The 21500-nt window shown below is 49.1% G+C and overlaps 1 protein-coding gene across 3 annotated transcripts; it reads right to left on the reverse strand.

Moving 5' to 3' along the window:
* Nucleotides 1–5288: 5288 nt before the first annotated feature.
* On the reverse strand, nt 5289–20590 carry LOC121822697 (uncharacterized). Of its 3 annotated transcripts, XR_006063875.2 has the most exons (4): nt 18798–19175; nt 11114–11213; nt 5899–6098; nt 5289–5672 (listed from the first exon to the last, which is right to left on the reverse strand). XR_006063875.2 is itself a non-coding variant. In XM_076551690.1 (3 exons), exons 1-3 carry the CDS (start codon nt 18897–18899, stop codon nt 9072–9074), a joined length of 369 nt encoding a protein of 122 aa, XP_076407805.1. In that variant the 5' UTR covers nt 18900–20590; the 3' UTR covers nt 9031–9071. The 3 variants fall into 3 exon arrangements, 1 of the variants encoding a protein (XP_076407805.1); XM_076551690.1 differs by lacking the exons at nt 5289–5672; nt 5899–6098 and adding an exon at nt 9031–9238 and having other exon boundaries at nt 18798–20590; XR_013044672.1 differs by lacking the exons at nt 5289–5672; nt 5899–6098 and adding an exon at nt 9323–10560 and having other exon boundaries at nt 18798–20590.
* Between the last annotated feature and the right edge of the window lie 910 nt (nt 20591–21500).

The raw sequence follows: 21500 nt of genomic DNA on the forward strand, positions 1-21500 counted from the left end.
ACACACACACACACACACACACACACACACACACAAAATAATCTTAAAAAGAAAACCCTCTGGTAATAAGTGTTGGGATGGTCAGCCTATGAACCAGGAGCTCCCGGGACATTCTGCAAGCTATTCAATCTCATCGTAATAATCCATTTTCTGCTTCACTTGGCTACAGTGAGTTTTGTCGCCTGCAACCCAGAACCTGGACGAGTTAATCCTTGCTGTACATGTTCACATCCAACATTTAAATACAAACAGCAAGAGACTCGGTGTCATGTCTATTTGCGTTTCGATTATTTTTGAAAGTCGGGCTAAGACGGGCGCAGTGCCTGGGCACAGGATCAGGATTAGTGAGGTAAGGTCTGCAGCATGGGTGATGCTCCCTGGGGCTGCCGAGAGGTGAGACCTGTGCATCACCATCATCATCATCACCATCATCATCATCACCATCATCATCATCATCACCATCATCATCATCAGCAGCAGCAGCAGCAGCACGATGGGAAGGTGCAGATGAGTGGAAATCAGTTCTATTACTCATTTCTTTCAAAATAGACAAATTCTATAAAAGTTAAAGCCCTTTCCTTTCCCCGCAAATCAAATTCCGGTTTGCTCTCTTTGTCAAGTATTAATATTCTATGACCGTCTGGTTATTTTTGGTTGGGCACCTAAGGCATCCAAATGACTTAGGGTTTCTCTGCTTCTAGATTCCCCAGTAGGACAATCTCAGAGTTCTTAACACCACTGCCCCTCCCCCAGCCCTTCCACACACAATACACCATATTGTAACATGAATCTTAAAAGGCCTTATTAACAGAAAACCCAGAGCCGGATATTGGGGTGAAAGCTGAAAGATCAGAGAAGCAGAACAGGATTTACCTCTCCGAAATCCTCAGCCCCGAGAGAGGGAGTTCCTGTTTCCTCATGCTTTATATACCTTTCTGTGTCCTGTCATCTTACTTCTGGGGATTAAAGATGTGTGTCACCACTGCCTGGTTCTGCTTCTCTCAGGTAGCCCAGTGTGGCCTTGAACTCACAGAGATCCAGACGGAGTGCTAGGATTAAAGGTGTGCGCCACCACGGCCTGACCTCTGTGTCTAACTTAGTGGCTGGCTCTGTCCTCCGATCCCCAGGTAAGCGTTATTGGGGTGCACAGCGTATCACCACATCACATGGTTTCCTTTAATAGTATTTAAAATTGTGATGTAAATGACACTGTGAGCTCAGCAAAGGTACATCTAAGAGCTGGGCCTATGGCACAGGCCTCTAATCCCAGCTACAGCCGTGGGACGCTGATGCAGGAGGATTAGAAGTTTAAGGCCTGCCTACTTACCTTAGTAAGATTCTATCTCAAAGCAAAACTATGCACTAGGAAGCTGAGACAGAAAGATTACTCTGAGTTGTAGGCCAGCCTGGGCTAATGAGTGAGACGCTGTCTCCCAAAACAAACCAAAAAAGTGCAGTGTTTGCATGTAACCTCTTTATATCCTCTTGCAGAGCTCGGATCACCTCTAGGTGATTTATAAAACATACTACAGGTCACTGCTCACAGCGACTGCACTGCATTGCTTAGGGAGCAAGGGCCGTGGCAAGTGTCTCCATGTGCTCAATGCAGACACCGTTTTTTCCTGAACAATATATTTTGATCATTTTCTTTCCCCTCCTCAACTCCTCAGATCCTCCCCACCTCCCTACCCACCCAACTTCATGTTCTTTATCTCTCCTTAAACCCCCCAAAACAAAAACCAAAACACAAAAATCAAAACAAAACTCTAGTTGTCTAGTTGGGGCATTGTCTCCCTCATTATATGTGGACTTCATTTCAATTCCTTTCGTATAGCATATATTTTAGGAAGCGTCTGGAGTAGTAGGTTTCTACATGGGTTTTCAAATGGCCGTTAGTGCTGTTTTCCCTCCCCATGTCCTTCTCTCCCACCCTCTTCCTATCTAATCCTCCAGTCCAGTCTCCCCCTCATCTCTTTATAATGCCAGATTCTATTTCTCCTTCCCTGGAATACCCCCTTTCCCTCAAGTTCTCACCAGCTCCTTAACCTCCTCTGTGGTTATTCGGATTGAAACACACATCTTTAAGTCTTGAAAGAAACAGTTTAATTTTCAATCTTTTCCACCCACGGGGAGTTGAACCCTCACTTGGCGTGAGGTGGATCCACATCCCTTGGGTGCGGAGCAGTCTATGCAGGTGAAATGGACTGGTGGCTGGAAAGGGTTCTCACTTCGAAGGGACCGTCGACCCGACAACCCTCCACAGTCAGATGTACCAGTCACGACTCAGTTATGGCTCACAGAGAGGGTAGGCTGGCTCATTTCACTCGGATCACTGCCAGAGCTGAAGTTACATTTTAAGTTTTAATCACTATGCCGAAGAGATCCATGAAACAAAACTGTCTCTGATCTGCAAGTCTCTTGCTCAAGATCCTGAAGTGCTGGAGGCTGTTGTTTATGGGAGATAACAAGCCACAAGTTTTCACTCCCCTAAACAAGTTTGTTTGACCTATCCATGCCGGATGTGCTTGGTCACACGTGGGTGCGGTTTCACAGGTAGGAAACACACCAGGATATACGCTTGCCCCTGACTAGATGTCGGCTGGAGTTACGTCAGAATGAATGCTTGTCCCTGATTGGACCTGATGGGAAATGCAGTGAATTATGAGTTTTCCTTCTTAAGCTGCTGCAAACCAAGACTCAGGGTCATTTTCCCAGGAACCTGAGTGTGGACCTGGCCAGAGCCCAGTATTTAATGAAAGCTTCCTTCAAATTTGGCTTAAAACTCTGGTAGTGGTCTTATTCTTGGTCGGTGGGATTAACACCACCTTCAGCCCAAGATGGTTCTTCTTCCTCTTATTCTTTTTTAACTTAAAAAATATCTCAAGAATTACCCAGTGTATTCTAGAACATTTCCTACCAAATCCCATAGAGCTATCACAGTGCACATATGGCCTGTTTCCTATGATATAATCAAAGGGAGCTTAATTAACTGTGTTGCAAGAACATAACCAAATATGCCAGTTTCTGAAGTGGAGCCTGATGGCAAACACATGTAATTCTAGCTATTTGGGAGGCTGAGGCAGGAGGATGGGGGTGTAAGGCCTGTCTAGGCTACATAGCTTGGTCAAGACTGCACAATTTAGAGGCGTCGCAGAATAAAAACGATTCTACTGATGTACTCAGTGTAAGTGCTTGACCAGTTCACAAGACTCCAAGTTCAGTGTCCATTACCATTTGAAAAGAACGGGAGGCCAGAAGACGCCATCATTGCTAGTCAAGGGATTTTAGCATTTAATCTAAAATTTATTCCTGGGACACACCCACCTCCTGGCACCAAATTCAGATTCAGCAAAATTCTTCATTTTTTCCCCCCAATGTTTTATTTTTGTTGCATGCGGATTCTTTACGTGGCAAATATTAGAGCCACTGTCAGCCCTGCCTGTCACTCTACTGTCCCTTCTGTACCTACAATCTTATCCCAAGCCCTTCTCCCTCTGAGGTCTGACAGAGTCACAGCCTCTTCCCCGTCTCACACAGTGGGAAAGGGTGGGCTTGTTTGCAGGGGCTGGGTAGAAAGGCTGGTCGACAGCCTCTGGATTGCACACCCTGTTTATCTCGGCAAGGATCCTCTGGAGTCCCGGCCCTGCCTGGGCTCCCCAGGGAGGAGGGTGTGAACTCAAATGGAAATCTAGTTAGGCAGAGGAGGGCAAAGGTCAATAGACACTCTCAGCAGGCCACCAAAGGGGACTTCGCAGTGACCTTCGGGAAGGCCAAACTTGGGAAATTCTCCTTGGAGACTTTTCCTAGCACAGATGGGGTAGCAGGGGAAGTGGGGAGAGTGTTGATGAACCTCAGAGTAGGGTGACAGCTGGAAATGCGCCCCCATATCAGCCTGGATACACATTCAATGAAAGGGCTCCCCCATCCCCCAACAACATTTATTTAAAGAACATTGTCTTTTAAGTTTTGAAGCTGAAAACGTACATAAAAGATAATTTTAGTAACAATTCCCAATATTCATGGCTCAGTGTGGGATCTGAATATGTTAATAGGGGTGTAGTTGTCTGATATAATACGGTGTATTGAAAAATCATGTTCAGGAGTTGCCAGCTGTCTGCCTTTTCTCCAGGATTCCCTGAATAGGGCGCCTGCCTCACGCAGCAGGTAACGATGTCCTTGGCCCTTTAACAACTGTCTGTGGACCAGCATTCTCCTCTGGCTTTCAGATCCCTGCTCAGCAAGGCCAGTCATGGGGGGGGGGGCTGACAGCTGCTCATACAATTGATTAACACAGCCCAGGTTTTGAATGAGAGCACCAAGTCGGATGCAGTGTGGACCAGAGGTGAGCACTTCCTTTTGGTTTTCCTCACTGTCTCTGCAAAGCCCAGCACTTCTGATGCACAGTCAACCAAGACTCCATTAGTGTGTGTGTGTGTGTGTGTGTGTGTGTGTGTGTGTGTGTGTGGTGTCCTTTCTTCCTCCCTCCCGTCCCTGTCCTGTTCCCCCTTCCCTCCCCTCTTCTCTTTCTGAAACTTCCTACTTGGTCAAGTTTATTTGAATAATGTTCACGTCACTTCAAAAACATGAGCTTTTGTGATAATCTCCAAGACCCAAGAAAACCACACTTTCCCCCACAATCCATTATCTGGGGCCACAGCACTTTGTGGAGCTCCTCCGTGTGGTTAACTGTAACAGTTCCCATAACTACAGTAATTTGGGCCCCGGAACTGAAATGACTCATGCGTCTAGTCTCTTGCCCTCCTGCTCCATGGGCCCCAGCAATGGCCAACTGGGAAAGATGCTTGTGGACCATCTAATGTCTAACTGACTGTTTGTTGGTTACCCCTAGCAATGGCAAAACCTGGGGTGAAAGGGAAACTTCAACCCCCTTTCTGCTTCTGCCTATAAGCACCCCAGATGGTGAGCACACAGTGGGCTCTGAATTTTAGGGACCCCCCTCAGCAAGGTTTCCCCCAAATAAAGGCTAGGATTATCCTGTCAACTGCTCTCTAGTCTCTTTTCCCTTCTTGATGACCGTTCACAGCCTCTCTCTGTCTCTATCTCTGTCGTTGTCTCTGTCTCTGTCTCTCTGTTTCTCTATCTCTGTCATTGTGTGTGTGTGTGTGTGTGTGTGTGTGTGTGTGTGTGTGTGTGTGTGTGTGATGGTAGTGGTGGTGCTGGGGTTCAGACCTATGCCCTTGCCATGCCCAGCAGGCCCTTCTCCACTAAGCCGTATCCCAAGTCCCTCTTTTCCAAAAAAAACTTCTGGGCTTTGGTACCAAAACAAATTCAATGCTTAGTTTCCTTTATTGTTTTTTTTCATCCTACATAAGAGAAAAGGAAGAGGAGGTGATTTAATCTTTTGCAAGACCCAAAGCTTCCTGTGGTGAGATAACTGATCGAATAATTATTTGATTGAAAATCTGGACTGGCTAAACACCTGTTTCAGCTTTCCGTCTGATCCCTCTCCAAAGGACTTTGACAGTTGTCAGAATGCAGACTTTCAGAGTTCCTCTGCCAAGACAAATGGCGGCTTTCGTTGTTGGAAACTTGGTGCCGGGAAACAGCTGAATCAAGTAGAACCTTCTACACTTTGCAGGTGACAGATCTCATGTTCCAGTTCTGTCCGACCTCACATGCTGCCGAGAATGTGTGTCTTCAGGAAATACAAACTATAAACACACAAAAATTCTTCTTAAAATATTTTGACTCAAGTATTACTTAAATCAAGAATTTCTGGCATAATTGCACAACATACACTAAGATAATCCATCCTTTTGCATGAATCCATATATGACAAGAAACAGTGTCAAAAATTGTTGATGCTGTCTTCAACGCCCTCCTCATGTTAATTTTTTCCCCAGTGCTATAACAAAATACCTGATGCTGAGCATTTACCAATAAAAGAAGTTTGGGGCTGGAGATGGAGCTGTTGGCGGAGTGCTTGTCTGGCAAGCAAGAGGACAGCAGGGGATGGTGGTCACACTTGTATTCCCGTGACTCAGGAGGAAGAAGTGGGAGGTTCCAAAGCTCGAGTTCAAGGCTATTTATTCTCTGTTACAGAGAAGTTTGTAGTCAGCTTGAGATACCTAACACCTCTAAAAGCAAGAACAAAACAAAAGACAATAAGTTAAAAGAAGGAGGTTTGGGTAGATGGTACAGCTTGGTGGTAGAGTGTAGGGGTGTGGTGCCTGGGTTGGCTCCCCAGAAACACACACACGCATGCATGCACGCATGCACACACACAAGCACACACACATGCACGCGCACACACACACACACACATGCAAGCACACACACGTTTTGATTTGGTTCACAGCATATACATGGGCATCAGTGTGGCTCTGTTAGGAACTAATAGTGGATGGTATCAAGATGATAGGGGATCACTTGAGGGGAAGAGACCACACCACAGACCGGAAGCCATCCAGCTGCTGAGCAGCATGTCGATTCTTTATAACAAAATAGGATAAGAACTAACTGGGGTCCGTGAGAACAACTTCACTCCCTCGAAGGGAGATGCTTCCACAGCTCCCCTGGACTCTGTCTCATCCCTACACCTCTGCAGTGGGACCAAGCCTTTGTGAGACACTCTCAAACCCCACCATCACCCCTGTTCTCGTGTCCTCTCTGAGAAGACCATGAAGATGGTCAGATGCTGGGTCCTACCTACATGTGTGGAATCGTGACAACCTGACGCTAGTTCAATTGGGAGTTTTCAGCACAGCAGCTGTAGGGAACGGATGTGCATTCTTCCCTGGAAATGGCTTGGAATTGCCATCTCTCCATGGGCTGAGCATGAAATGGCCCTCCCTCACGGGGCTGGGAACTGCAGCAGTGAACCAAGACTCAGAAGTGAGCAAGCGAACAAGTGAGCGGTGCTGCTGAGCTGGGTGCTGCTGGGTTAAAGGGCATTTTCACTGTATTTACCTTACCGTGGTGGGTACAGAGGAGCATGGTGACCCCACCGTAAATGGAGGGGCGTGTGTGTATGTTAGTTAGCTAGGGATACTGACTATGCTTCATCGAATTTCTCTTGCTTGTTGTCCATACTCTAGCATGCCCCCTCCACACACACAGGACGTAAGGAAGAAGGCGCATTTGGGACGCAACAGCCTGGCAATGAGTCTCGTGGAAACAAGAGTTAGTCTGTGAATCTCAGTAATGCTGCTTTTCCAAGAAGGAAGTGAAACCAAAAGGTGAACGTCTCTCAGGTTATGAATGAAGGTGCTTATTAACGTATAATTGTGAGACATTTATTTGGAATGTGGAATTGTGTCTCCATCAAACAGTTACAAGCGATGGCTCACCAACCTCCCACATACAAATGAGTTAAGTTCGGAAGTCAGCAGGCTCAGGACATGTACACACTCCTGAGAGAAAAACCGGCCGTTTGAATGCTGGGGACAGGGAAGCCTACTGTGCCTCGGTAAAACTCTGCTTTGGGGGTAAGTTGTGTGCTTCCTTACCACAGCAGAAACGCCCGGTTACCTGACTCCAGGCCCTCAGCCTCACTTCTGAGCTATTTCAGATCTCAGTGAATAATGGGTAATTGTCAGTTTCCCGGGTTACCATACCACAGTGCCAGAAACGATGTTAGATCCCAGATACTACCCATCTCCCAGCTTCAGAGACCACGTGTGTTCCGAAGGCTGAAGGGAGGACCTCCTCGCTTCTCTGACTCCCAGCACACTCTTGCTGGAAAGCATCACGCTAGCCCTGGGCTGTGTTTGCAGGGCTGTGTTGGTGAGGGTGTCTGTTGCTGTGATAAATACCCTGGCCAAAAGCAACTTGGGGAGGAAAGGGTTTCTTTGAAAGCTTGTAGTCCCATGCAGGGAGGTCAGGGCAGGAATGCAAGGCAGGAACGTGGAGGCGGGAGCTGATGCACAGGTCATGGAGGAGTACCATTTACCAGCTCACTGGCTTGCTTCTCAAGGCTTGCTCAGTCTGCTTTTCGATACTACCCAGGACCACCTGCCCAGAGATGGCACTGCCCACAGTGAGCCGGGCCCACCCACATCCATCATTAACCAAGAGAACATCTTGCAGACTCGCCTACAGACAGATCTTATGGGGGTATTTTCTCAGGTGAGAGTCCCACTTCCCAAATGGCTCTAGCGTGTGTCAAGTTGACATAATGCTAAGCAGGGCCAGGACCTTCTCCAACATGTAAGCATCTGTGTGACGTCGTCCAAATGGTCCTCTTCTTGTGAAGACACCAGTAACGGCAGGTTTAGTGCCTGTCCTAGCCCAATCCGCCTCAACCTCAGTATAAAAAGGGATGTTACAGAAGGGGATGGAGCCAGGGCACTGTCACCTCAGGCAGGGAGGACAGGTGACTTTGCTACTTCATTTGTTTGTTTATTCTCTCTTTTCCTTTCCTTTCCTTTCCTTTCCTTTCCTTTCCTTTCCTTTCCTTTCCTTTCCTTTCCTTTCCTTTCCTTTCCTCTCCTCTCCTCTCCTCTCCTCTCCTCTCCTCTCCTCTCCTCTCCTCTCCTCTCCTCTCCTCTCCTCTCCCCTCCCCTCCCCTCCCCCTTCCCCTCCCCCTCCCTCCCCTCCCCCTCCCCTCCCCTCCCCCTTCCCCTCCCCCTCCCTCCCCTCCCCCTCCCCTCCCCTTCCCCTCCCTCCCCTCCCCTCCCCTCCCCTCCCCCTTCCCTTCCCTCCCCTCCCCTCCCCCTCCCCCCTTCCCCTCCCCTCCCCCTCCCCTCCCCTCCCCCTTCCCTTCCCCTCCCCTCCCCCTTCCCCTCCCCTCCCCTCCCCCTTCCCCTCCCCTCCCCTCCCCTCCCCTCCCCTTCCCTTCCCTCCCCTCCCCTCCCCCTTCCCCCTTCCCTTCCCTCCCCTCCCCTCCCCTCCCCCTCCCCTTCCCCTCCCCTCCCCCTCCCCTCCCCTCCCCTTCCCTTCCCTCCCCTCCCCTCCCCCTCCCCCCTTCCTCTCCCCTCCCCTTCCCCTCCCCTCCCCTTCCCCTCCCCTCCCCTCTCCCTCCCCTTCCCTTCCCTCCCCAACCCTCCCCTCCCCTTCCCTCCTCTCCCCTGTACCCAGGCTTCACAGGTCTGTTTCCTCATGGAACAGCTTCACTTTGCCTCTCCAGTTTCCTCCCGCCTCTGGATGCTGTGTCCTGAGGGCTCCGCGCAGATGGAGAAGCCCTCAGGGGCATCTTCATGCCCAGTGCTGTTCTCTGTGCTCAGTGCACTGCAGGGAGTCTGAGGGACACACGGAGTGGGGATTCCTAACCTGGTGTCTGGTTTGAGAAAGGTGAGGGTAGAAAAGCCATGGGTCACAGTTACGGCTCAGACAGTTACGGCTCATTCCTAGAGGAATGACTAGGTGGTCCCATGACAGTTCAGGGAACCCTCTCTGCGGGGGTCAGGGACCTGGAGGGGGTCCTTCTGAACTGCTCGGTGGGATGGAGGCACCATGCTCCCCAGAGGCTGGGGATGCAGGGGGAACAGTATGATGGGGGGCCACGGTGGCTCTTGGAAGGGCAGGCCTCTGGCCATGGAGACTGAAAGAGTTCAGAGTGGGAAGGAGCTTGGCTAAGTACAGCTTAACTGCCCAGATGTTTACTGAGTACTAATTAGTAGCAGCGACTCATCCAGTGCTTAGTGAATTATGGGTTTCACCCTTTACATGCACTGTCCTTCTCAGCCTCCTTTGACAGCTCTGAAAGTAGAGACAGGCATGAAAGACTAAACCTTTAAAAGCTGACTGGAAGTGTCACATACTTCAGAAAAGCCACCAGTGCATAGATTGACAGTTGTCATCCTGAGCTCAGCTGCATGACCGCTGCTCAACAAATCACACATTCTCAGGGTTCCCTAAACATCCCTGTCCCAGTCACTTCTACCTCCTCTGAGGTAGACACTATTGGATTACTAATACTAGGTTTTAGTAATCAGAACTAATTAGTAATCAGAACTATTATACCGAGTATTCGTTCTGATTGAGTCCCTAAGTGCTATGCGAATGAAATCATGCATTGCGTGACTTTCTGTGCTTGGCTTTTTTGGGGATAAACTTAGGATGGTGGCATCCATTCACGTCGTGTGCAGCAGGGCTCATCCATTTCACTGCTGCATAGTGCTCCACTATATGAACAGGCCACAACTACCTCATGTAGTCAATGGTTAAGAAAACATTTGTTCTCTCTCCCCAACCACATTCCTCACCACCACATGATGGAACTTCCATGACTATTCCATTTCTTGTGTTTTATGGGATGCACACAAATCTTGGGCTGGGTATGTGCTGCAGTAGAAACTCCAAGGCCCATGGATGAGAACACGGTTCTGAACCTTGATGTGCTCATGGTGATAAGGTGTAGAAAGGGGTGGGTGGTCACTATGAGCCCCGGGAGGGGGGATCTGTAGGTGGAGCCACTCCCCAAATAACCACACAGAGAGTTATCAATTATAAATGCTCAGCCATCTGTCCCCACAGACCTCTGTGGCTAGATCAAACTGAAGCCCGTCTTTTCCACATCCCCAGGAACATACTGGTGCTGTAGAATACCACCGTCTTCATCTTCAAGTGCTGGCTGCTCTGGGGCAGGCAGATAATTCACTGGCACCAGAGAGATGGATGAGCGGCGGATGTAAAACATCCAGTCTTGACAAAGAGTGTGTGTGGATGCATGTCTGCATAGGTATGTTTTCATGCATGTGCCTGAAAGACCTATTTCTTTCAGATGGTTGGGAGAACTTCACTAAGCTCTTTGGAGACTGGTGGGGGGTAGGGGAGGGACAGCCTGCTGGCCATCTGTGACAATAGTCGTCCTCTTAGCCATCCTCAGCACCAGCATCCCTGGGGCACACATATTAGGCCTCGGTGAAGGTAGAGGAGGCACGGGATTGACTTGCGTATGTTCTGACTCCGATGGTGGCCAACTCAACCAGCCAGCCAGCTGCTGTCCATCTGCCTCGCCTCCTCCTGGAGTAATAAAGCCCCACCCTGCCTGGCTGGTCTTGAGATCGATCTCAGTAACACTAGTTCTCTACAGGGCTTTACTGGGGCCCTGTTCTTTTCAAGAGCATTCTCCCTCTTGAGGAAGACCTGCCAACGCTCCCTGTCTTAGGGATACGAAGGTGCAGTGGTTCTCAGAATTCTAGCTACTTACCTCGGGAGGAGGCTGCAAGCTCAGACAGCTTCCACCCTGAGCAACTGTAAGCAAGGCATGCCGGGGCCACTCTTCCATCCTCCCCTGCCTGCAGTGGACACTGGAAGAAAGACATAGACGATAAATCAGCGCTTAATTAATAAGAGTCGCGAGGTGGCTGCTCAGGAGGGAAAGGAGTATAAAAGGTCTCCCTGTAATGCAGAGCCAAGTCTCAAGGGGAGCCAGTCCCCCAGGCATCCCTGCAGGCTGGGAGGGCCAGGGAGCCAGCTGCCTGCAGGGAATGTGGGAATGAGTCACTGAGGGAGGGAGAGCGAGGAAATCAGCAAGGAAAGAAATGTGCCGGGGAGAGGGGACGGTGCATCTGCTGTGCTCCAAAGCCGGAGTGCTTACAGATTAAGAGATGGGAGAATATAGATCGTGGGCATATTTATCTTTATTGATGGGATATTTTTGGTCCTCAAAATAAAACGCAGGAATGTTCTGGTAAGTTGTTCAAGAGATCTTACGGGCATAAAATGAGAAGCCACTGTGCAAAAACAAAGTTCCAACCCAGAGTTGTGAGTTCTCAGTCTGTCTCCTGTCTCAAGCTAGGACACTGGTTCCTGAGTCCCAAGAATTCTCTTTTTTTTTTTGGGGGGGGGGTTCTGCTGGCCTGCTGGGTAGGAGGGCAGGTTGCTTGAGAAGGTGGAATTGCTCAGCTGTCCCTTCATTACTCATTCATTGGACATTTCTGAGTCGGGGCCACACACACAGTCGGGGCTGTCGACACTCAGGAATCTGGGAAGTCGCTATCTAAGCCAAGATCGGCAGCCATGCTCCTCTGCAGTCCTGTGGGAGGGAATGGACCGGTTCCCCTCTCTGTCAGGCGACCTCAGGACAACAGGAATATTCAGAGCCCCAACAGAACTGGGTGACTGAAGCATGGCCATCGGCCTGAGTCCAGATGACCTGAGTCTGCATTTTTCTCACTGTTCAGAGAGACAAGGGGGGCTCGGTCAGTGTCACACAAGGCTCCAAGCTGGAGATGTGCACAGAACTCACAGAGTTGAACCAAAAAGCAGCTTCGGGCTTCCTGGGGAGCCGTGGAGGGGACAGAGGCGGGCAGCAGGGCGTGAAGCAGCCCCAGGTGCAAAGGGCGAGGGGAAGACTGTTTTTGTTCTCTACAGACCGGGGCACTTGCTAGGGTCCCCCGAGAAGCAGGGAGTACTTTCACAATTTTCAAACATATTTTTAAATAAGCAAATGAGGGACGGGGTGCAGCTTGTGAGGCATACCTGCTCACGTGCTCTGCATGGGGCTGGCTGCATTGGTCTTTGCCTTCAAACCGGACCTGTTTTTCCCCTTCTCAGAACCAATAACAGAGTGGAGCACCAACTGAGCCATAAGGGAGGAGGGAGGAAGAGGAGGAGCAGGCATAGGAAACAATGGTGGTTACAGATACAGGCTAAAAAGAAAATGAGGGGAACCAGACACAGCAGCTCCCTCTGGCAATCCCAACACTTGGGTAGGCCAAGACAGGAGGATTGCCATGAGTTGAGGCTAGTCTAGGGAGGGGATAGGTTAATAAAAGCGAAGGCTAGTCTTGTCTTTCTGGGTGTACGGAGATTTCCTGGAATGAAGGCTCTGCTTCTTTTCTTTTTAATTTCTTTTTTCTCAGCCACAGCCTTGGCTGTTGTCTTGGACCACGGGGTTGAATTGTTTATTATGCAGATGGGATCATCATGAAGTTAAGAGTTTGTCTGGTATCACTCTGGCAAGCCACCAAAGACCCAAGCAGTTTCAGCCAGCCTACCTGAAGAAGGACTTCAGGTCTACAGCCATTCTGTCCTCACAGATAAACAAGATCAGGGAGGTGGACACTCATTTGGGCTTGTCCGTATGCTACTCTGGTTGAGGTAGGGAGAAGGCGGAAGTGGAGGCTGTCTCTGGGCAGTCTGAGTGAGTGGCTGAGGCAAAAGGACCCCGAGGAGGGGTGAGTGAAGCCAGCCAGAATCCTGAGGGATTGGAATTCAAGAAGGGACAAAGGGCAAGGCTTCAGGGGACTGTGGCAGGCCTGAGGGGACTCCAGGTGTTCACACAGGAGGCCAGCCTCCACCCTCTCTACATACCAAGAGGAGGATTCAGGGGAAAGGGAATTAGGTGGGAGGCGAGTGGGACCTTGTGAGAAGGCCACCTTGGGAACCGGCAGCAAGGACAGGCTGTGGGAACCTGTGGTACAGGAGCTGAGGTTGTTTGGGGAAGAGGCCAACAGGCTTGGGGCCAGAGAGAGGGATTAGGAATAACTCTGCCCACCTCCAAGGATGGACTTGAAGACAGGGGTGGGGATGGGTTGGAACTCCTGGGCCAGCATGGCTTGCTCCCATCTTCTTTAGGGTCTTGATTCTAAACTCATCTCCTCCATGGCACCTCCCCTGACTTTCTCATCTAAAGCCTCACCATGGACCTCCTGCTTTCTTTCCCTGCACAATCCTTCCCTGGGCATGTGGCATTACTCAGCACACTGTGTATTTCAACTGGAGTTAGGAGCAAGCTTTGTATAAAGGCAAGGTTACAGGCCCAAGGATAACACATCTACCTCCTGGTGGAACCAGAAGTCATTTCCTAGACCAGGTTTTACCGTAAACTCTGCCTAGTCGATGGGCTCAGAACAGAAATACCAATTGTGTGGATTCGTCACTTCAGGCAAATTTGCTGAACAGCCTTATTAAATAAAAACCCAGAGCCAGATATATGGATGAAAACCTGAGAGTCCAGAGGAATAGGAAAAGCCACAAGCTAACCTCACCTTACCGATACCTCAGTTTCAAAAGAGAGCTACTTCCTGTATACCCACACCTATATGCTTTTCTGTTCTGATCTCCCATTTGCTCTCTCAGCCCAGGTACATCACTTCCTCTTCCTGTCCAGCTCTGTCACTTCCTGTCCGTCTGTACAGACCTCCAGACTTCTTATCGTTAGTGCTGAGATTAAAGGCGTGTGTCACCATGGTTGGCTCTTTTCCCAGTGTGGCCTTGAACTCATAGAGATCCAGACAGATCCCTGTCTCCCAAGTGATAGGATTAAAGGTGTGTGCTACCAATGCCTGACTTCTATGTTTACTATAGTGGCTGGCTTTTTCCTCTGATCCTCAGGTACATTTTATTGGGGAACACAGTATATTGGGGGATATCATACTTCACCACACATCACCATGCCAGCTGATCTCAGCCTTTGCTCTCTTCTTCATTGCCTGGTTCTTCCTCCCTGTTGGAAATTTTCACTGGGCTTCCCTGAGCCTGCGCACTCCCACCAGAGCCAACAGACAATCGGTATTCTCCATCTACATTCACATTAGCCAAAGAAGATCAAATTCATATCAACTCACAATTTACATATGACTGGATCCAGGCTTCTATGAAACACATAAAAGAATGTACTTAAAGCCAAAAGTCAGAAGTCAACCACCCTCAAAGAAAAGGCAACAGCAACCAGCTGCTCGTTTTCAAGTCCCCCTCCTGGCTGCAGGGAACTGCTTTTGTACTTTTCAGTGAACTTCGCAGGCCTGCCTCTCTTCTGCAGTCCTCCCTCGTCATTCATGAGTGTAAGATGTCACACGTGATTCTGACTCAAGAACTCAGCAATTAATGATAGACCATCTTTTTACTTAAAGGTCTCACCAACGCGGGGCCGTAGATGGGGACTGAATGGAAATATCAATATTGACACTCCAGGGGCTGGAGAGAAGATGGGTCCGCAATAAGAGCTTGCTGCTCTGCAGAGGACCCAAGTTTGGTTCCCAGCACCCATATCAAGCAGCTCACAAAAGATTGTAACTCCAACTCCAGGGACTCTGACGCTCTCGGGGCACCTATGCACATGTGTGCATACACACACACACAATACATATACCTGCTGTGTGACAAAACATTTTCCTGGGGAGATGCAATGCACATGTGAACTCACAGATGGGGACCCATGAGAAATCCCCCCCCCCAAAGTCCAACTTGGAGAATCAATAAGTTTTATTGGGGTTCCTTACAGGATATGGATAAAGGAACAGAAATGGATAAAGGGTTAATTACAGGAACAGAAATGTCTCAAAGACAGCGGCATCACCAAGGCCCACCCCGGCATGGGAGACGGCTCACAGAAGCTGGAAACCTGGAACACACTGCATAGTCTACAGGTAGCTCAACAGGTTGGACAGTGTCCTTTCCAGCTGCCTCACTTGGTCTAAGCCTCTTCCTATCAGCTCAGCTGGTTTCTGCTTCTCCCAGGATGCAGCTGGTCTGGTCCCTGAGTCTTCTTTGAAGCTCTTTTTCTATTGCTTACTCGGGCAGGGTGAGGGCCTAGTGAGTTTGGTCAGTTTCAGGAACTTCCTGAAGCTATTGGGATTTGTTTACCTTCCCCGCTTAAGGAACTTCCCTGCAGGATGGAATGTTTCAATCTCAGAGGGAACTGTTACACAGCAACAACAGCCACACGTAAAGTATTACATCTTTAAAAATTAACGTATCAAAGAAGCCAGTTTGCTGAGGAAGACTGAAAGCCTTTCCCTACCTGCGCTTCATCTAATGAACGGAGCTAACACATGGGAAGGTGAGGATTATGGGGCCCTATGGAGTGCTGTTTCCTGAGTGGCCACATGCCTTGTGGGCTCATTCCTCAGCTCACTAGCCCATGTCCATCTTGGGAGTGCTTTTCCTTCCTTCCAGTCTCATTTCTGTTTTCCTAGTGCAATCCTTTGCTCGGGTTTGGCAGTACGCATGCCGTCCCTGACATCCTGGGGTCTTCTAGCGGTTTCTCTGAAAAGCATGACTCTCTCCATGTCCCTCCTCCTGGAGCCTGCCAGGAGTTTTAGTTCACCTGTACTATTGTTTTTCTCTCGAACTCTAATAAAATTGCCCTTGAACTTCCTTCTGGGTCCTATTTTAAATTCTTTTTTAACACAGCCGAGAATACAAAAGGGATCTTCTGGTTTGTCCATTGAACACCAATGGAACGGGAAACCTTCCAAAAGCAGATGCTGTGGGTTCAATTGTAGACTTCCCATAGTCGTGTTCTATCCCAACTTCCTCCTCAGAGTGTGGCCTCACTGGGAGATAAGCCTTGCAGTCACCACTAGAGTGGACCCATCCTGCCTGGCTGGAAGGGGAGATTGGACACAGGCACACAGGAGGAGCCCACATGCAGAAGAAGGGAGAGATTGGGGCGATATTTCCACACAGTCATGGGGCACCAAAGGTGGTCAGCACACTGCTGTGGAGAGAGAGGGTCCAGTCCCTCTCAAAGTTCTCAGAAGGTATAAACTGGGAATGCCCTGATTTTGAACTCTGAGACTCACAAAGAACTACAAGACAGTGGGTTCCTATAGTTTAAGGCACCCGTGTGTGGGTGTGTGGTGTTTCATTAGGGAAACCCCAGACAGAGAATATGGCAGAGAATTTAAATTTTATTTCATATCTTCCAGACAAGATACATTAGGTTATGGAGAGGTCCTGGAAAGGCCAGGAAAGGAGAGTGTACATCCAGCCAAGCATTTCCCATCTTGAGTTTTGTCTCCATGGACACATTTTGATTTGAAACTTACTCAAGAAAGAAGAAGACAAATTTCAGTCCACAGTGGTCAAATTCTGATGAAGCCTGACTTTAGTTACTGAATTTATGCTGTTAAGGGAAAAAGACCCGGGGTGATTTGGAGCGGGTCTCACCCTCCTGGGGTGTTAGCCTCAGCACTGGGTGATGCCCAAAGCCCTTAGGTTTGTCTCCAACAGTGGCAAGATATGAATCTGACTTTATAGGGAGCCGCTGGATTTTAGAAGTGGTCCCACAATCTGGGGTAACCCCAGGGCACTCTCTCTTGCTAGTTATGGTGACAGGTTCTAAAAATATTCCTGAGGATCCAAAGACTTTGAAATGTAAATGGACAAAGAAAGGCTGTGTTCCTAATCAGCTGCTCTGTGCTGCACGGGGTACAAATCTGTGAGGTCCCCAGATGAGGTACAGGGGAGGAAGTGGTAGAATTTAGGAGGCATCGTCTTTTATTTTGTCCAGCTGGGACTTGTGAGTATCCACCAAGATGGCGAATTAAGGGATGGGGAAGCTACTGGGATCGGTTTAACCTTCCCGCTTAAGGAGCTTCACTGCAGGATGGAATGTTTCAATCTCAGAGGAAACTGTTACACAACAACAACACATACAATATTACATCTTTAAAAATTAACACATCAAAGAAGCCAGTTTGATGAGGAAGACTGGAAGCCTTTCCCTACCTGCGCTTCATCTACTGAACTGAGCAAACACATGGATGTGTGAATTTATGCTGTTAGGGGAAAAAGACCAGCGAGTGATTTGGACCGGCTCTCTCACCCTACTGGGGTGTTAACCTCAACACTGGGTGATGCCCTAAGCCCTTGGGTGACGGAATTAAGGGAAACGAGTGAGACCCGGCCACTGTATTCGGTGAAAAGAGAAGACAGTTCTGCACAAAACCATTGAGAAAACGTGTAAAAAGAACTATTACAGAGCTGGACCGAAGCGCGAGGTTGGGAAAGGATGAGGAAAGGGCCGACACCCCGAGCCCCGCCCCCTACCCCATGCCCAACCCCATTCTTGGAGGCGGTCAGGGAGAGTCTCCTGCTGGTCATAACAGGCTCCCACTTTGCTCGAGTCAACCTAAAGTGGTTTTGAAATCCTCCTTGATTCAGACAGAGGCGAACCTTCTGTCTTGAGAGGAGGTGGAATTCTCCGGTTTGGTGCACGGGTGACTGAGGCGCCCTGATCCTCCTGCCTTGTTGCTTCTTTGCAGGCAGCCAGAGCCTGGGGTGCTCGTGGTGGCATCTGGGAGGGTAAGGAGAACCTCCAGCCCCATCTTCTGAGAGCTGAGGGGAGGTGAGTGTGAGAGAGTGGATGACCACCTTCCTGAAACCTAGCTCCAAGGTCGCCTTCTCAGCCAAGTCCCCCTTTTCTTTTTTGATGTCCAGCTTCATAGACTGACCCCTTTTCCTTGCTTTTAAATTAGACCACTGCTCAGTTCATTCCTCTAAGAGCAGGGCTAGGCCTCGCTGCACGCCTGGCTACCAGCCTCCAAAGGCAAGCCAATGGCTCCTTTTCATGTCATTAAAAATTAATTATTAATTTTGCAGCGTGGTGGTGGCAGCAGCGGCGGCGGCGGCGGTGGCGGCGGCGGCGCACGCCTTTAATCCCCGCACTCGGGAGGCAGAGGCAGGCATATTTCTGTGAGTTCAAGGCCAGCTTGGGCTACAGACTGAGTTCCAGGAAAGGACCCATAGCTACACAGAGAAACCTTGTCTCAAAAAACAAACAAAAAAATTATTAATTTAGAAATGAGTTGTGTTTGTGTGTGCACAGGCACGCGTGTGTGCCCACATGCATGTGGGTGCCTACAGAGGCTAGAAGCGGGTATCAAGTTGCCTGGAGCTGGAATTACAGTTGGTTGTGAGTTTATAACGTGGGTCCCGGGTGCTGGGAGCCAAATGTGGGTCCTCTGCAAAGGCAGCAAACGCTCTTAACTCCTGAGCCAGCTGTCCGGCTCCTCTCTCCTCCTGTTTTCATCCTGATACTCATTATTGTAGCCAAGCTGAGCTTGAACTCATGGCAATCCTCCTGTGTCAGCCTCCCAGATTCTGAGATTACACGTGTTGAGAACTCCAAGGTTGGTCCTTTTTGTTTAATTTCCGCTCACCTGGAGGTGGCAGGGTTGACGGAATGAGTAGGCAGGCTCAGCTTTCTCTTGGTCCACAAGCCGTCCGCCTGCATTTGGCTCTGAACCAACTCCCGCTAACATGCCGCACAAGGAATGTTTTTCCAACAATTGTTTTCTTCCCCCATTTGGCTTTTAAAAATCATTGCTAGAAATGGAAAAGCAGCCCTGTCCAACTGAACAACAAAGGAGCGTGTTGGATGTGCATCATCTCACGCGATCTGCTGAGGGCTCACTCTGTCAGGCTTCCTACAGAGTCCTTACTGGAGTCTGGTTACATCATTTCAGAACAGTGTGAAGCACTTATGACGTCACCACCCCCGAGCCTTCCAGTACCCTAGTCTTTGACTCACCATTTCAAATGTAGCAATGAGCAAAATACTAGAGGTAAAGCTAGGCTTGATGGTACACATCTGTAACTCCAGTGTTCCTGAGGCGGAGGCAGGGGGATTGCTAAGAATTCAAGACAAGCCTAGGCTACACAGCAAAACTCGATCTCACAAAACAGATAGCCACTTTCTGGTTGGATTTAAGTCGTGGGGGGCAAGTCCACTACTGTTATTCTGCTAGTTGACATAATGTTAAAACGACATTGTTTTACCTATAGAGCATCTCTCAACCCTCATCAGGGAAGCTTCTATTTGCAGTAGATGGTGATCAGCATGGAGGCCCACAAACAGCCAAGGTGTGGAGAATGAAAGCCTTCAGAGGGCTCAGCCCTAAGAGGAACCTTTACTGCACCCCCTCCTCCTAAGCTTCAGGGATCATTTTGGAATAGGAAGCAGAGACAGGAAGAGCCAGAGGCAGAGAATGAATTCAAGGGAACAGTGTCCTTTGGATAGAGCAGGGCAGCTGCACATCTGAACTCAGCAGTTAGGACAGCATGCACAAGCCCCATGCAATTTTGCACATAACCAAATCCCGCTGGGAGAGGAGAGGTGGACATAAAGTCCTACCCCTCGCTGAGGGACTACTGGTAATTGATAACTGCTGGGAGGTGGAGGGTCAGTTTTCTTGTTGTTTGTTTTTTTCTAGACAGGGTTTCTCTGTGTAGCCCTGGCTGTCCTGGAACTCACTCTGTAGACTAGGCTGGCCTCAAACTCAGAGATCCCCCTGCCTCTGCCTTCTGAGTGCTGGGACCATCGCCTGGCCAGAGAGTCCATTTTCTTTAATACTGTAATCCATCCAAGCTGCATAGAAAGGTCACATATCCATGAATAAAAAATGCAGCACAGATTGGATTTGGTGGATGAGGAAAACAAAGACACGGTTGAGTGGGTAGGGAAGGGGGCATTGATTTGGGAGGAGTTGGTGAACATGGTCAAAAATTTAAAGAACTAATTAAAAAGAAAAAAGAAAACCAACAGTGAAATCCAAACAAACAGATCGGGGTTTAAGGAGCCCGAGCCACTTCAGGTGGGATGTTCTTCAAAAGAAACCCCTGGAGAATCGTGTACACTCTGGAGAACGCTAGCAACACCTTGAATGTCAGCAGTAGGCTCCTTGTTGGTGTGGTGATGCATGCCTGTACAACCAGCCCTTCAGAAATGAAGGCAGGGAGGTCATGAGTTCAAGGTCAGCCTCAGATACCTGAGACCTGGCCCTGCCCCCTGGAATGAGTAGGAGATTTAGCCAAACAAAAGATGCAGACTCACAGTAACAGATGTGCAGAGACTCCACCTACTGCTGAAGGCAGGAAGGTCATGAGTTCAAAGTCAGCCTCAGATACCTGAGACCTGGCCCCGCCCCCTGGAATGAGTAGGAGATTTAGCCAAACAAACGATGCCATTTCACAGTAACAGATGTGCAGAGACTCCACTATTGCGCAGCAGCTTAGCAGTGGCTGGTGCTACCTGGGAGCCAGGCTGTCTGGTGGCGTGATGGGCTCTTGGCCCCAGCCAAGCTGCCTTCTGTAGGACAACATAAAAAAGATTTCTTATTGACTCTAGTGGGATGCTTTTCGTCAAATGAACCAACCGACTTGGAGAATATAAGGAGAAATTCATGGAGTCTGTTTAAAGGGCAAAGAATTTATTAAGGGAAAAAATGCACAGTACAGAACAGAGTTGACACAGGTTCTGGAACGCTGTTCTGGCCGCCTGAATCAGTCCCCCATCCAAGTCCCACAAAGGGACTACATACATCTCAGGTCTTAAGGGTCTCCAAGAGACCACACCCCGGGAGCATGTACTTCAAGGTCATAGCTAGGTACCTGCTGCATCTCTAGGGGTGGTGCTTCAAGGTCATAGGCAGACCAGCTATCCACTACATCAGAAGGCTTCTACAGAGTGACTGCCACCGTCAAGGAGGATGGACATTTTAATCCTCACAACAGCAAAGTGAACCCTTGAAGGTAAGGCTAAATCCAGATTAGGAACAAAACTTTAGAGGCTGGTAAGTGGTCATTATTATTTTTCCATTTTAATTTTTTCTGAGACAGTCTTATTCTGTAGCCCAAGCTGGCCTTGAACTCCCAGCAAGCCTTTCGTCTCAGCTTCCCAACTGCTGGGAATACTGGAGTGTGCCACGATGACCAACCAAGTCTGCTCCACTGTTAGTTTCCTCCCCCCATCCCCCTTCAAAGAAAGGGGTGAAGGGCAGTACAGGGGGTATGTAGCATGCTCAGCATCTTCAGGGATAAAACACATTGCCATTTTAAAGACATTTTAAATTTGAAAAAAGGAT

The sequence above is a fragment of the Peromyscus maniculatus genome, chromosome 15, assembly GCF_049852395.1.
Source record: "Peromyscus maniculatus bairdii isolate BWxNUB_F1_BW_parent chromosome 15, HU_Pman_BW_mat_3.1, whole genome shotgun sequence".
Classification (NCBI taxonomy): Eukaryota; Metazoa; Chordata; class Mammalia; order Rodentia; family Cricetidae; genus Peromyscus; species Peromyscus maniculatus.